The following is a 15,788-nucleotide window of genomic DNA, read 5'->3' on the forward strand; positions in this document are numbered from 1 at the left end:
CTAATAAGTAAATCGAAACGCCGGATACCCATCCCCCAAATTCTCCACCTCCTCCCTCGGCAAACCATACCGATAATCCCTCCCCCCATTCCTCCTCACCCGATTCTCGCGCACCAAATACGCCAAAAACACCGCACACGCAATCCCACAGATCCACGTCATCCCCAAACTCACCCCATACCCAGTCCTATACCCCGGCGCCTCCTCCTGATAGAAGATATTACTCGCCACGAGGCCCCCACAGTTCCCGAACCCGATCTGCATCGCCGACGCCACCGACTGCTTATAGTGGCCCGCCATGTTATTGCTCAACCAGCCCATCAGGATCGGCTGCGTCAGGTACCCGCCGCCCGTGATGGCCACCAGCGCGAAGTACCGTGCCCCGACGGGTACGCGGGCCTGGCAGAGCAGGATCACGTAGCCGGTCGTGGCGACGAGACAGCCTGCGAGTGTGAAGCCGTAGCGGTGGCGGAGGCGGTCGCTGACCCATGCGGCTGTCAGGGTGGTTACCATTGCGATGGCGTAGATCGGGATGCTCATGACTTGGGCGCGGACGGCTGTCCAGCCCATTTGGTGGAGGATGGTAGGGGCGAAGAATGAGACTGCGTAGCCGGTGTTGACGATGCCGAAGTACATGATGGGACTGGATTGAACCCAAATTAGCCCCCCCTCACCTTAACCCCCCTGAAATCCACCAATACAAATTAAAGAAGAAAAGGAAAGGAGAGGAAATACCCAAGATAAACCTTCGGATCCCCGAAAACCCTCCTTAATGACTTTCGATCCAACCGATTCATCCTCGCAGCGCCCTGGTCCTCCGCCAACCGTCGAATGAGAAGTGCGCGCTCAGTCTCTGTCAAGAACGTGGCAGACTCGGGCCAATCGACGATGATGAATTTGGCGATGACGGCGAGGACGACGGTCGCTAGGCCTTCGATTATGAAGATCCAGCGCCAGCCGCTGTATCCGGCTAGGCCGTCCATATTGTTGATGGCGTAGGCGAGGAGCTGTTTTGTTTTGGGGGGTGGAGGTTAGCTAACTTAGGGATTTGTGTTTCTGGGTTTGCGGTTGGCATTGGAGAGAGGATGTACTCCATAGATATGTTCTAGCTCGTGGGATTGGCAGACAGTGATAGTGTGTTAGGAGGGATGTCAGGGTAGGGCAGACAGGAAAAGACATACACCGCTAACCGCACCAGCACAGATACTTGCGCTGAAGAAGACGTTCAGACGCCATTGGAGTTCATGACGACGATAGTACATGTTAATGAGGTAGACGCAGCCTGAAGTTTAGATAGTTAGTAACCCAGACAAGAATCAACCTGCTATACATAGTCAGTAGACAGAAGGAGTATACCAGGCATAAACCCAGCCTCCAACAACCCAATAATAACCCTACAGACGACCAGCCCTGCAAAACTCCCCGTAACGCCCTGGCAAATCGTCACGATGCCTATGCCCTCCTCATCAGTCCATAAGTTAGCAAGCAGCCTCCCAGAACAAAGCGCACGACCGAGAACAAACAAGTGAGAACGCACCCCATCCGAAGATTATCCCACTCAACCACCACGACGGCCTCATCCTCTTCAACAGCATATTACTCGGCACCTCGAAGAGGATATACGGAATAAAGAGAACAAACAGCGCCACGTTGTACTGATGGCCCGACATGCCCAGATCCGCTTCGAGGCCCATCAACCTGGCGTTCCCGATGTTGATGCGGTCGAGGAAGGCGAACATGAAGAGCAACGTGAGGATCGGGACGACGTGGAGATCGCATTTCCAGAGAAGGCGCTTTTCGGCGACGGGGTCGATGGGATCATGATTGTTGTGCGAGAAGGAGGAGGGCTTTAGGGTGAGCGCAATGTCTTCGATGGTTGAGGATTCCGGGGGATCTTTGATGTCGGTGGAGTTGGTGGTGGTTAATGGAGGCATCGCTAGTCCGGGCTATATAGATAGGTAGAGTAGATGGGAAGGCAGAGGAGAAGCCGAGTATTTAAAGTACTACCTTTTCCTACCCCGCCTGTGTGACAGTGACAGGTTCGTTCAATCGGTTCTTATACATTTCAGACCTTACATTTCTGCTTGGATCAACCCCCTCCCCTCCCTAAATAAAGCCTTGCAAGGGATTTCCCCGCGATCTACAGCCATTCCGCATTGAAAGCCGAGTTTCCGCGCGGAAAGGCCGGCGCCAAGTGGTTGTTACCGAGTATAAAGGATTTGAGTTTCGTTGTGGCGGCGCGGAGAGTTGATCGAGTTTGCGTGAGTGAGTGACTGTAGCGTTTGTGTGCACGATACATTCTGCACAGAACGTCCAGAGCAGAGCAAAGTTTCTCAGTATATGATGCTCGGGGTCTTGAAAATGACTCGGTTAAGTCTACGTGTAGTACACAGAACGTACGTCTGCACACAGGTACCCGGAAGACGTACACAACCGCGTTCACAAAAACTGCTAACTGGCTACACTTTGAATTCCAGACCAGCAGTAAACAAAATTCAACCTTGGTTTCGAGAGTCTGGATTCATCAGTCCGTCTCCATCTCGTACAGGAAGAAAAGTCCCGGACCTCCCGGCGCGGACGAATTCCACGCCTGTCATACCTGAGGGTGTCGATCAGTATGCTAGTATGTGGAAAGGTGCAGGAAGCTAGCGAGTCAGGCTGCTTTCCTTGGCGAGAGCGGAATGAGGTTCCGCCTCATAGTGGTGTAGGTTCATGTTGCTCGCTGTGAGAGGGAGATGTGGTTGAATGGAGATGTAGGGTTCGTTGGGTTGGTTCACTTGCCTGGGGTCTTAGGAGTGTAAACGCCCTTGTCTGTCTAACATATCAGCTATTCGAGTCAGCCGTGGTAAGTTATATTGATTTGCTAGGCTGGACTTCGACGATGGCATGGCTGCCATGGCTCTACTCAGGCTCCACGTTCCCCGCATTTCTCCGCAAGAACATTAGAATCCGGGGTAGACTCCACATTTGATCAACACTACACATTCGAAAAGTAAACCGGTAGAGTATTATTGATAGACCTCATAATGTATAGTACTTGCATGTACTAAATGGTTGATACAACGTGCCTTGCGTTTGGTATCATTTACAGCCCACACGACCAACTCACTTGTACCGCTGAGACGCATCCTCAACGTTGACTGCATCCGGTTTCTCACCACCCGCTTCCTGCTGACGCACAGCCATTTGCTTCTCGCTCATGATATAGTCCTGACCTTGCGTGGCGTGGTTGGCACCGCCGAACAGGGCATCGATTTCCTCCAGAGGGACTTGCTTGGTTTCTGGGATCAAGAAGAACACGAACACCGCCAGGAGGAAGTTGATACCGGCAAACATGTAGAAGGCGTAGAATCCCTCGTTGTCGAGGAAGATGGGGAAGAATTGCTGGAAGATGGCATTGGCGACGTTCTGCGTCTGCGAGGCCATGCCCACTGCTTGGGCTCGGACGTTCATGGAGAAGATCTCCGACGTCCAAATCCATACGGTCGCACCCCAGGAAGGCTTGTCTGGAGGTCCGTTAGTAGTTGCTCTGGGAAGTGTTAGGTATGGCGGACTTACAGAAGAAAATAAACAAGAATAGTAAGAACACGATCGATATTCCGACCGGTTGTGTTTTGGCTCCATCCGGCGAAGGTGTTTCCGTCTCGACGGCCGCGACGATGATCATACAGATGCCCATGCCGATACCACCGACAATGAGAAGGAACTTGCGCCCAAATCGATCGATGATCCAAACGGCATTGAGTGTGAAGATAATACCAAAGGTAGCGTTGAGAGCATTGATCAGAGCGATCTGGCCGGCGCTGTCGAACACCTTCTGGTAGATCTTAGTCGAGTAGGTGTTCAAGGTGCCTTGTCCGGTGATCTGCTGGCCGGCGTTCATCACAAGGGCCAGAGCCATACGCTTCCGCAGAGACTTATCCTTCCAGAGCGCGGAGTAGCCGCTGGAAATGGCTTCTTTCTCGTACTCAATGGCCTCTCTGATCTTGAGAAGCTCGTCCTCGACCTCCTCTTCGGTTTCTCGGACTCTCATAAGAGCAGCACGGGCCTTTTCAATGTTGTTACCACGTTGGATAAACCTAGGAAGCTGTTAGTGGTTGATTCGACCAACTCAATCAGTTTAGCTCTTACCATCGAGGGGAGCCAGGAATGATGGGCAACAAAGCAAGAATCAAACAAGGGACAAGAAGTTGGAAAATCACAACCATCTTCCAGTCCCATTCTCCTAGGTTCTCCTTATGCTCAGTACATCCGTAGTTCACCCAGAAGCAGATGAAAGATCCAACAGAGTAGAACATCTGCCAGAAGGTCATGATCTTTCCACGAATTTCCGCTGGCGCCAGTTCACCGATGTAAATCGGACCCGCAGCTGCAACCCTAGTTAGCCGGTGGCTCTAGAGCATCAAAGATCAACTTGACTTACTCAAGGCAATTCCTTGGCCCACACCAATGATGCATCGCCCGGCAAGGAAGCATGCGATGTTACCACGAGGAGACCAGGTTTGCATGAAAGTGGCAGCGATCACCAGGACACATCCTACTCCCATACCGAACTTGCGACCAAGAAAATCGGCGATGGGACCTCCCAAGAAGAAACCACCGAAAATGGCACCCACGGTGTAGGCCGTGTTCACGCCACCGATCATGTTCGGCCCGGGGTTGTTGAAGTACTCCACCCAGTTATCCGACCCTTGCACCGAGTTATATACGGACGCATCGTACCCATAAAGCACCATGCATGACGCCGCAACCAAAGAGATGAACCTATTCAAGATCTAATCAGACCTGAGCGGGGAATATGAGATGAACGGTGTACAAACCAGTTATAGGCTCTCTTGGATGTTAGAAATCCTATCATTGTGTGCGCTTTACTCGTGCCTTGACTGTATAGTCAGGCTAACAGCACGAGGGGTGAAAATGAACAATAACTTTGGGGAAAGATGAATATAGCACAACGAGAAAGGAAAGGGCAGAAAGGGCACGAAATGGGCCAGAGACACCAGTGCTGCGATGTCTAGAAACAGATGGGTATCAACAAACCCCCAAAAATGCGAGCAGTACGAGACACCACGAGGGAGCAGCCGTATATTAAATCCAAGGCGCGTTAGCTACAAGTTCAGTCATCCAGCCACGCTGAAGGCCAAGAGACACCAAGGACTTGCCTCCCCGGTGGCACTAACATCCTAGCTAGTTCGTGATAGCGGTCGAGCTCTCGGCTCCAACATTTCTGACTGGTGGGGTATCTGGGGTGAACCGAACCAAGCCAGGTATTGGGACCTCCATTACGGGGGCCATTGCAGGCATCGTGGTGCCATGGGGTAATCTGGGGTGGAGATTCGAGGAAATTCTGGCCCGGCGACAGGAGCCCACATCATGGTTTCCACGAATCAAGGGCAGACATCACAGGATGAAAAGATAAGGCCAAGTCCACCAATGGAAAAGGAAGGTGGAGTCGAGCCTAGAATCCAATTAGTTTCCTGGGATGAGAAAGTCTGGGGGGGCCGGGGAAGAATGGGGAGAGAAAAGAGGATCAGGACTTTAGGACATGTCGAGGAGAGTCACGGGATGGGATCACATGTCCGCGGATAAGGCACCGACCCTCGACAAGCCTCGCCGTGTCTTCTTCTTTTCCGTGCTTCTTCGCTGCCAAGGACGCCCTCCAAGCGATTACAGGCGATACTTTCAGATCGCCGGAAATTTTGTCGCCCAGCTTCAGGTAGGGCTGTTAGAGTGCTCCGGATTGTGAGACCTGGCGGATTACTGGCTGACCGCTTCTCTCCTTTTTCCTCCTTTCCTCACTTCATATCTTGTCATCTTCTTTCTCGCCCTCCAAATATCGAGCAAGGAATGAAGGAGTAGAGAAGCCCAAGGTCTAACGAGAAAACGTGTTCCTATCGTCTGTGAAAATCGAAGGACTTGCCACTCACCTACGGAGTACTACGAGTCTGTACAACCTCAAAAGGGGCCAAGAGGCTAGACTTTCTTTAGCCTAAAAACCTGCACGCTAATGATTCGGTTTAACCGACGCGAGTCTCGCCACTTCCTGCAGTGCATCTGTGCGAGGTCATCTCCCAGGCCAAATTATTGACTCGGGAGGACCATGCGCACCCAGTTTCAGGATTCTATCACGTTGCGAGACTCGTCACCACTCTCAATGATGTTGCGAATACCTGGCCAACAGAAAGAGTCCGGGATAAATCCGTCTTTTGCGATGACCTCAGTGTACCGTCCGCTTGATGTAATGTCCCTGAATGAACTAGAATCTACCGCATCACCATGGAACCGACAGGCTCTATGCATAGCAATAACGGCTCCGTTGCTACCCTTGTTCTTCCAGGGAATAACAAGAGGGACAGGAACCGAGACAATTAAGCTGATATCAAAAACTAGGAGCGAGAAGCTTCCCTTTCCTTATCCTCTCTCTTGTCCCAGTTCATCTTACCCTTGCACAAAGTCTACAAGAACGGACAGATAGTGCTGCAGGAACCTGCGGTTGACACCCCCAAGTTCTCGATTCCGTCAAGTTCCTTGTCACAACCGAGTGGTCAAAATAAGATCCGACAGAACTATACGCCACAAAACCCTACAGGGCGACAGCTTTTTCGTGGGTGTTATCTATTTCAGGCAGTTCTGCACGGGAAACAAACTGTTTGATCGATTGACCCTTATACTCATACTACACTTCGCCGCCTGCATCATTCACCATCACAAGTTCGATTCAAAATGAGCACCAAGTCTCCAAATTAACAGGATTTGGTGGGCTATCTCATTTCGGAGAGCACCACATCTGACTGAGCTTCTATTTTCTTGGTGCATGCGATATGCTGATAGATAGCAATCAAGGAGTAGGGAGTGTCGAGATTATGGCGCTCAGCCATACGGATATTCAAGTGCCACCTTCTCTACCGTTCTATTAGAATGAGCTCTATGAAGCCGTTTTAAATGTAAATTGAAAAGACTACCTAGCTATCTAGCTAAAAATACCGTGTTCTTAAGAGAAATATTAATGAGCATTAACCGCATGATCAAAATCCATAACATCCACGAAGCACGGGGCTAGAGGAGTTGACATGATACAACTTACTCATAAGGAATAATTGGAAAGCAAACGAGACATATGAGCCGATTAAAGGGCATTTGAAGACTAGAGCAAGCAACTGTTGTCTCTTCCAGGCTATCACTCATATGGTTCATCAAACCAATCTATGAGGCCAATGTGAGTGGCAATCGCATTCCACAGCAACCAGGACACAATCAAACCATCACCCCTCCTAGCCAGAGGATCAGGAGATCCAATCTATCATAGACATTTCCATGTACCTTCTCAACATACAATGAAGTCGAAGTGACACCCCCAATCCACTCAAGATACTATGACATCACGTGCCTTCGTGACGCCGGAACGCGATCTTATCGCGATCTGATCTTCCTTACCGCGATTTTCATCCGTGCCCCTCTACCTGCATTCCCCATCAATTCCCTTCACCTTAATCTTCAACCCACACTTAACCTATACTCAGTTTCATTAAATCCCTTGCCTTGAACAAACCCAGTGATCATCTCTCTCACCCCACAGATGCCCCGCACATATGGCAAAGCGAAACAGACCCGGCTTTCCTTCGCGCCGATAGCCTTACCGACCGATGACGATGAGAATGACGAAATGGCTCGCCAGGCGACTCTGAAATATGGACATCCGTCTAGGCCTACGGTTCCGGCTACGCGCCCGAAACCGAATATGGGTCCTGGCTGGAAGGGTTCTCCTGATCCGTTTGTCGATGATAAGTCTACAGAGAACGGTGAGGTTCCTACGGAAGAGGGATCTCGGAAATTTCGGCGCAAGAAGGACAAGAAGAAGGATAAGAAGGCGGGGAAGGAGAAAGATGAAATTAAGGTGAAGGACAGGAGCGAGAAGAACGAGAAAAAGGAGAAGAAAAAAGACAAGAAGAAGAAGAGAAAAGAGAAGGAGAAGAAGAGCCGTACGTGTGCTACAGTACAATCTGTTATTCCAGGAAATGAGAACGGCTTGCTGATCTCTCAAATTTCGACAGGCAATCCTACTCCGCCCCCAAGTGCAACCCCCGAAGTTATACCCCCGGCCGAAGAAAGCAGCGACAGTGACCTGGAGATACAATCAAGCGTGCGCAAAAACAGAGCCGTCAAGCGGAAAAGGTCGCCTTCGCCGGAAGAATCGAACGCTAAATCTCCGACCCGTGCAGACCCTTCGGCACAGGAAGAGAATGATGAAGATGTGGTGGCGCGGCCTCGTCGGAAGTTGCGAAGAGGTCCAGCTCAGTTCGCAACAATCGTTCTTGATGATAGCTCGGACGAGTCGGATGCGCCGATTGCTTCGTCCCCGGTGAAACGGGGTCGCCGCAACATGAGTGTGGAAGAACCTCAAACCCCGCGTCGCAACAAGAACCAAGATCAACTTGATCTAGAGGAGGATTTGGAGGACCTTCAGGATTCAGGTGAGTGACCATAAACTCTCGCGACTACTGTGCTCAAAGTTGACTTGTTGAAGTTGTCAAACAATCTCGTACTCGAGGCAGGCTCGCAAACTCGGCTAGGGCACAAAGACAAAAACATCTGGAAACACTTCGTCGACGTAGAGCCGGTCAGACGGAAACAGATGAAGAGCAATCGGAATCGAAGCCAGACGAAACGGACTCATCAGAAGATGACTCGAGCGAAGCCGAAGACGAAGAGGAGGAAGCTATTCGACAACCCCGAATCCCTTTCGCTCGAGAAGACAGCGACGTCGAGTCCGAGATTGCCAGCAATGAGGACCTCGATCGGTACGACAAAGACTTTGTTCTCGACGATGAGGACGACAAACTCGGTGTCCCCGCCGGTCTCGAGGAAATGCCCATCGAGTTCTCTCGACACTCTTACAAGCAATTGAAAGACTACTTCCAAGACGCGGTGGAGTGGATGGTGCTGAACCAACTATTCCCCGCATTCCCTCGCTCCAGCCCCATTTACAAAGTCGCGTTTGATAAATTGGAGGACGAGGTCAAGGGTCGTACCGGCTCCCAACTCATCTCTTCTGTCTGGACCGCCGACTTCTGCCGAGCCCTCATGGCGCGGCCGCACCTCGAAGAAACTACCTTCCCTATCAGCGAGGACCATCCCTGCGACGCATGCAAACGATCCGGCCATCCAGCATCCGCGGATCTCAAATTCTACGGCAAAGCGTATTCCCTCGATACTTTAGAGCCGCTCTCAGATCCCGACGAGGAGCAATCGGACGACGACGACAACGACGACGAAGAAGACGACGGTCTAGAACGAGACAGAGACGGCCACGTCCTACCAGACGAAAACACCCGCTTCTATCTCGGAAGGTTTGTCAATTCCCCATCCTTCTCCCATCCCATTCTTACTCACACATCCTAAACCCACAGACACTGCAAAGGCCGAGCCACAATGGCCCACACGCTCACGCACTGGCGCTTCCACCTCAACGAATGGGTCGTCGACCACCTCGCGCGTATGGGCCACGTCTCCGACGAAAAAGTCCTCGAACGCAGCCACTGGAGCCAGAAACGCAATGCCAAATACGCCGGCGAAGCGTTCCGTGATATGGTCGAGGGCGGCGAGGTCAAGAAGCTCTGGCGGGACTTTCATATCAATTTGAGGACGGCGAGAGAATCTACGGTATGTATATTTTTTCTTTCTGTGCGGTGTGTATTGGTGTCATTCATGTGCTAATGTCAATCTGTGGTACCCAGACTCTTGGATGAGATGTTTGCAATATGAAAGATTTTGGCTTCGTTGTGTTTTATTTTGAACTGCGTGATACCCTACCGAAATTTCTTTTTGTGGTTGAATTGCCGATGGCATGCGTTGGAATGGGTTCAGGGAACTGGTTGATTGCAGGTATTCCAATTCGTATCTCTTCGGACATATAGCTAAACATGCTCTTAACATACCCATTAAGACCCAAACCAGTAATACCAAGATTTGTCTAGCCTTTCAATTACCATCTCGCCACACACACAACCCCATTTCTCCTCCCTAGATCCTCCCACCTTTCCCACACCTTTTCAATAGCTTCCTCCGGTGTAGTTTCCGCAGTTTCGTATAGATACGCTGGCGCCATGGATACCTCTTCCAGTGCCGATTGTCCATTTCCCCTGCTTTCTAGAAACGGTCTCACCCCCTCTATTAAATCTTCAGGATATTCGGTAACGTATGAGCCCTCCCAGTCTAGAATCGTTAATGATTCTAAGCTCGGGGGAAGCGAATCCAAGGTAGGAGGGCCATCTTCAGGCCTTCCCCACATCAGAAGTGGGAGCTGCATGGCTAATTTCCGCAATCTCGTCAACGGCGCCAGGGACAGTCTTGTTATTTGTATTTCGCTATCTTCTAGGCTTGGAAGGTTGTAGCGGATATGGAGCTCCTGAAGGGCAGGCACCTGGTGCAATGCAGGCGCTAGCATCGAAGTATCAAATTCCCAAACAAGGCCTCTCTGAAACGGCTGGACCCATGCATCCATGGAGAGGGTCTTGAAGGGGGGGATGACTTCATAGAAGAGTGATTGTAGGTTCGGGGTGGCGGAAAGAAGTACCTTGAGCTCGGATGCCCCAAGGGGGCTATTTCTAAGGCGTAAGGAAGTCAAGGTCGTCGCGTTTGGTCGGGTAGAAAGGGAGGGTGGTAGGCAGGAAATATCGGTCCAGCTGAAGTCGGGGTAATGAGGCATTAGGCCGGCGATAGACTGGATCCGAGGGAGATAGAAGAGAAGAGGGATCTGATTGGGGTCGAACATGACGGAGTCGAGGTCGTACGGTTCGTCCTCACCGGAATATTTTCCGAAAAATTTTCCGCGGAGGGGAGCGTAGGTGACATGTTTGAGATTGGCTAGGGGGATTGGGGACTGTGAAGGTGATCGGGATTGGGATTGAGATTCGGATTGGAGACGCGAGATGGCATGTTGGGTCAACCGGGCGAAGGAGATGGTTGAGACGTGTAATCCAACGTCCAGGTAGAGAAACTCGAGATTTGGCATGAGAGATAGAAGCACGGCAATGGTAGCGCCTTTTTGTCCATAGTCCAGGCAATCGAACCATAGGGCGTCAGCTTGAGACTGCTCCGTTCGGATATGCGCTTTTAGCTGTTTAAGGCCTTTCTCGCCGAGCCAACAATTGTGGTTGTAGCCCAGTTCACCTGGAGCGAATTCTTCGGTGGTCCACAGAGGATCTGGAAATGAATCTTTGTATTCGATGTTGCTGTAGTGAATCTCAAACCTGTGGACAAGCGGCCGTAACAACGGATTCAGCAGAAGAGTCCGTAGCAAGAGGCAAATACGCCGGCATAAGTCCCAAGCAGCGTCATCACGAGGAGTGAGGAATATAATATCGCGATAACGGCTATTGATAAAGACAGGATACATGCGGCGGCAGGTCAAACCGACGTTTGTAGATTCAGCAGGAGAGAGGTAGCTAGCGATTTGGTGGAGCAGTTCGAAAGGAAGATCCATGCTGACGGGTTTGAGCTCAGTATACCTTGAAGCACGGAGAAAGGTGAAAAAGAGGAGTAGATACAGAAAAAATAGAGCGTTAGGGAACTAGGGGGCAGAGGGAAAGAGAGAGGAAGGGCCGGTGAATGAAATACCACCCAAACCAAAAGATCAAACGGAAGACTCCGGCCAAACGACAGGCTCCGACCAGCACTGGACCTTCCGGTGGCATGGATCGTCTCTAGAACCATTCACATTCCATTATTTAGAGCTTGAGATCAATATAAAGTAGGTAAACAATGGACATAACGAAACGAACTGAAAGAAATAAGAAATCACTTATACAAATACAGCCATTGCCCCAGATCCAACACGCCAGCCAGACCACAAGGCATGAGAGGAAAGAAGCAAGTCAAATAGAACAAAAACTCCGAAAGAAACAGGCGGGAGGGGATACCATTTTCATGACCATCGTGTCCAACCTGTCATTGCCCGAGAAAGAAGGAACTTCCCATCCGAATTGTCTTGTACATACTTTTTGTTCCCCCAACAGACTACCCTGCAACGCTGATGTATGCTCGTTGGTGCTTTTTTTAATTTTTGTTATTCCTTATATATGATTAATCTTCGGTTCGTTGAGTATTGGTCCCAGTCAACTGGTACAGATCCGCTTAGTGCAGACGATGACGTCGTATGCGAGACCACAAGAGCAACAGGCGGCTTCGGACAAAGACAGTAGGTGATGGCGAGGTAAGAAGGTTGATCTTCGTCACCTGTTGCGATCTTCATCTTCGATAGGGGAGTTCATTTACAAAGTAGGCTGGGCCGGCTTCTCTTCCGTGGGAGCGCCGGGCGTGAGCATCTGCAATGGCAATATTGTTAGTTTCCAATCGCGATCGATTCAACGAAGATATGGCACAGATGGCATCAAACAGCATTGACAGCGCTGAAAGTCGCGTTTTCCGGTTTCTTGGCGCGGTTTTGTTGACGGAAAAGTTTTTCACGTCATCCCCATCGTCGGGCGCACGATGATGGCCACCACCAGAGATACCGGAACAGCCGAGCAACGCCAATAGTAATAACGCGAGATAACAGTTTGTCTGTGAACATACCTCGTTGGCACCCTTGATCATGCCCTGCTCACGCTCCATCTGAATGTACTGCTCTTCCTCGGCATAGGCAAGGGCCCATGGGACACCGAGGAGGAAAGCGCTGGTGCTGATGATCCACAACGCCTTACTGCTGAAGGAGATTGTGGACTTTGTGAAGGAAGTGACGGAGGAGACGGTGTTGTTGACTGAGCGACGGGCGGAGGGGGGAATGATATCTTTCAAGGCCGACAGGCGTTCGTACAGACCCTCGCTCTCAAGGTCAATCTCTTCATCGTTCGAGATCTCGGACTCTGCAGTTCATAGCGATTGTCAGAAAAGGAAATTTTTTGGGGGTTTCGTCAAGGTAATTGAGGGTATGTATAGGTAGGCGTGGATCGGATGTTGGAAAGGAAAAGCACGATATGTCATGGATGGGAATAGCGAAATCGGGATGTGAATCGAAAAGGAATGAAAGGCGATATGATTGCCCTAGGTAATTCCATCGTTTCAGGACTGTCAGGATACTAACCGGTGTCAGTGTAGTCTTCCTCGTCATCCGAGTCCAAAAGGACGTTGTTCTTGCTGGTCTGGGGCTTCTCCTGAGCAAAGTGCTCATCCTCGACTTCGGTAAGCTTAACCATTGTGACGGTGGTGAATTATATGGGAGGTGGAGGGTCGAAGAGAGGGTTGGGGTGATCGGGGGTCGTGGTGGAAATGGAAGTCGAGAGGAGGACGGAGAATGATGGGTGACGGCGGATTTGAAGTTCGTTCCAACTTTTTTCCCGACCCAAACGCGCCTAAAGCGGCAAGGAGCTTCGGCCAACTACAGAGCGTCATTGCGACCGCCGACCCCGGTCATACCAACGGAGTAAATAATATCCATCTAATATCATAATAGATCCTCTTAATTACAGGGAGAGGAGAAAATTAGAGATTCTCACGCCAGTCGTCCTCCCCATTTCTATAGTATACATTCCAACAAGTACAGTACAATCGTGTGTCTATCTGCGACGCCTCAATCTCCAAAATTTACCTCCGGCCCAACTTCCACCGCGCAATGCGCTCCTGGATTTCCTCCCAAGGGAATGAACGAAGTTTGTAGCCTTCCAGTTCACCTTCCTGCAGCACAACAGTGGGCTTACCGGTGCCCTGTCCCTTGTTCTGGACATTGCCTCCGAAGACTTGTCGTGCGACCCGGCGCAAGTCTTCCACGGTCAGTGCCTCGATTTTTTCGCACATCTCCTTCACGCTGACCTTGCGACCGTGGACCTGGACCTGACGTCCGAGATCTTCCAGCTCAACCATGCGCGACTCCAGATTCATAAGGAGGGAGGAGCGCAGCTGGTTCTTTGCCCGGTTAACCTCCTGAGGCTGCAAGGCCGCAAATCCCGAGTCGATGGTCAGCGACTGGAGTTCGCGACACATGACCTCAAGCATCTCCGTTGTGCGGGTCGGGCTACAGGATGCAGAGATTCCGAAGATTCCGCTGTCGGTGTAACTGTGGTTGAATGCAATGCAGCTCTCAACCCATCCGTGCTGGTTTAGCACGTTGGTGTAGAGACGAGAGTACATTCCCTTGCCGGGACCACCAGCGGAGAACGATCCACCACCTCCAAGGAGGGTTTGAAGAGTGGCAAGAGCATAGATATCGGGGTTGGAGATAGGCAAGGCTTCGAAGGCGAGGTGGATATGGCTCAACCGAGGAAGCATGGGGTTCGCCGGCGGGGGGATTGGCGGAAGAGAAAGGAAGCCACCGGTGTAGCGCGAAGGACTCGTCAAGTCCAGAGTTGAAGAACCCGCCAGAGCAGATTCCGATGGCGTGGCGGCCTCGTTGGAGCCAGATGTGGAAAGATTCTTCAGGAAGGGTAGCTTAGAGAAGAGACTAGGCTGCGCCTTCTGGGAGGCAGCAGGGGTCGAGATGGTGGATGTGGGAGTAAACTGCGGGACAGTGGGCTCCTGGCCCTCCGACAGAGTGGTGTCGACGCCGCTGCCGGACAAGCTAGGGCCTTTGTGACTCTTCATGTCGCCGAAAAGCTGCTCCGTGAGGCTAACAGCCGTCTGGTGAGGCACTCCGGCAAACGCAACGACCATCCGCTCAGGATTGAAGAAAGTCTCGCGGTACTTTTCGACAACGGCTTTGTTGATTGCTCCCAGCCTCTCTTCCGGACATAGCAGAGGGTTGCCCAGTGTGTTATCCTTGTAAGCCGCCATGTGGACCAGCTCTGGCAGGATGAGCTCCGGTTTGGACCAAATCTCTCCGATCTCATATTCGGCGGTGGCCAACTGCTGAAGGACCTCCTCCTCGGTGATGAGCGGGTCACGGATCGTTTCCGCCAACAGGCCGAGGGTTGTAGGGACGGCGGAGTTAAAGCTGGCGGACTGATACATGAGCGACTCGCGAGAAGAAGCGCACTGGATGTTGCCGCCCAGATTCTCGAGGGTCTCGAGCATCTCATCGCTGGAGCGCGTCTTTGTCGATTTGAAGGCCAATCGATCCATGATGTGGCTCACACCCCGCAAACTCTCATCCTCATATCGAGATCCAGCATCGATGTAAACGCCGACGCCGGAGAAGGGTCCCGGCAAGGATTCTGTGGCGACACGGATACCGTTTGGCAGCGTTGTGATCTGTTCCAGCTCGGCGGGATCCTACCGAAGGAAAACATTTCGTTAGATTGATAGAACCCCCCAAAAGTCATGGCCAGGGTCTTCGGGTTGGTTTACCTTGGAACCGGCCTCAGTAGCAAAGGCTCTCGACGCCGAACGAGGCACGCGGGCAAGGGGCTTTGCGGACTCAACGGCCCGTAAGACAGAACGACGCATTATGATGGTTTGCTATATGAAATGTACAGGTGAATTCAAAGCAAATTGGTCATCCCCGTCTGGTGAGAAGAAGCTGGTTCTCGGAGGTTTTGGTCGCAAGGATTTGGCCGGAGACTCGGAGATCGCTTATCTAATCAGGTGTCCACGCATGAATGGAAGCTCTGGTTTTTGGCCAGTGTTGTCTGGACTTTTTAGGAGCTATTCAATTAAAATTGAATGTAATAAGATGTAAGCCAACGGTATGAAAGCTTATCAGAATCATTTCTGATGATTCTGCGGTGGCAACGAGAGTAATGTATTCTTTAATAATCCGAGATCTAGAATCGCCCTTGACTAATTCTCCCAAATCTACCACTTGGAAATCAACTTTTATCCCATACCAACCTATCTATCAGTCTGTCAGGACTCTACAC

At 51.1% G+C, this 15,788-nt stretch overlaps 6 protein-coding genes across 6 annotated transcripts; 1 reads left to right on the top strand and 5 right to left on the bottom strand.

Moving 5' to 3' along the window:
* LDX57_003807 (uncharacterized protein) lies at positions 1–1,934 on the bottom strand (the record flags this gene model as incomplete). The annotated part of the gene is made up of 5 exons (XM_046085461.1): positions 1–643; positions 736–1,007; positions 1,182–1,282; positions 1,357–1,452; positions 1,538–1,934. The coding sequence occupies 5 exons, from the start codon at positions 1,932–1,934 to the stop codon at positions 1–3; spliced, it is 1,509 nt and encodes a 502-aa protein (XP_045941424.1).
* A 1,171-nt stretch (positions 1,935–3,105) lies between these two features.
* Positions 3,106–4,858, bottom strand: LDX57_003808 (putative MFS sugar transporter; the record flags this gene model as incomplete). The annotated part of the gene is made up of 5 exons (XM_046085462.1): positions 3,106–3,506; positions 3,559–4,079; positions 4,132–4,369; positions 4,424–4,764; positions 4,821–4,858. 5 exons carry the CDS (start codon positions 4,856–4,858, stop codon positions 3,106–3,108), a joined length of 1,539 nt encoding a protein of 512 aa, XP_045941425.1.
* A 2,718-nt stretch (positions 4,859–7,576) lies between these two features.
* LDX57_003809 (uncharacterized protein) lies at positions 7,577–9,746 on the top strand (the record flags this gene model as incomplete). The annotated part of the gene is made up of 5 exons (XM_046085463.1): positions 7,577–7,979; positions 8,052–8,471; positions 8,525–9,347; positions 9,408–9,660; positions 9,735–9,746. The coding sequence occupies 5 exons, from the start codon at positions 7,577–7,579 to the stop codon at positions 9,744–9,746; spliced, it is 1,911 nt and encodes a 636-aa protein (XP_045941426.1).
* Positions 9,747–9,982: 236 nt separating this feature from the next.
* On the bottom strand, positions 9,983–11,482 carry LDX57_003810 (F-box protein; the record flags this gene model as incomplete). Its single annotated transcript, XM_046085464.1, has 1 exon — positions 9,983–11,482. One exon carries the CDS (start codon positions 11,480–11,482, stop codon positions 9,983–9,985), a length of 1,500 nt encoding a protein of 499 aa, XP_045941427.1.
* A 787-nt stretch (positions 11,483–12,269) lies between these two features.
* On the bottom strand, positions 12,270–13,193 carry LDX57_003811 (mitochondrial import receptor subunit TOM22; the record flags this gene model as incomplete). Its single annotated transcript, XM_046085465.1, has 3 exons — positions 12,270–12,323; positions 12,574–12,863; positions 13,082–13,193. The coding sequence occupies 3 exons, from the start codon at positions 13,191–13,193 to the stop codon at positions 12,270–12,272; spliced, it is 456 nt and encodes a 151-aa protein (XP_045941428.1).
* A 388-nt stretch (positions 13,194–13,581) lies between these two features.
* MAS2 (mitochondrial-processing protease subunit alpha) lies at positions 13,582–15,375 on the bottom strand (the record flags this gene model as incomplete). Its single annotated transcript, XM_046085466.1, has 2 exons — positions 13,582–15,201; positions 15,277–15,375. 2 exons carry the CDS (start codon positions 15,373–15,375, stop codon positions 13,582–13,584), a joined length of 1,719 nt encoding a protein of 572 aa, XP_045941429.1.
* Positions 15,376–15,788: the final 413 nt, after the last annotated feature.

The sequence above is a fragment of the Aspergillus melleus genome (assembly GCF_016097325.1).
Source record: "Aspergillus melleus strain CBS 546.65 chromosome Unknown contig2, whole genome shotgun sequence".
Lineage (NCBI taxonomy): Eukaryota > Fungi > Ascomycota > Eurotiomycetes > Eurotiales > Aspergillaceae > Aspergillus > Aspergillus melleus.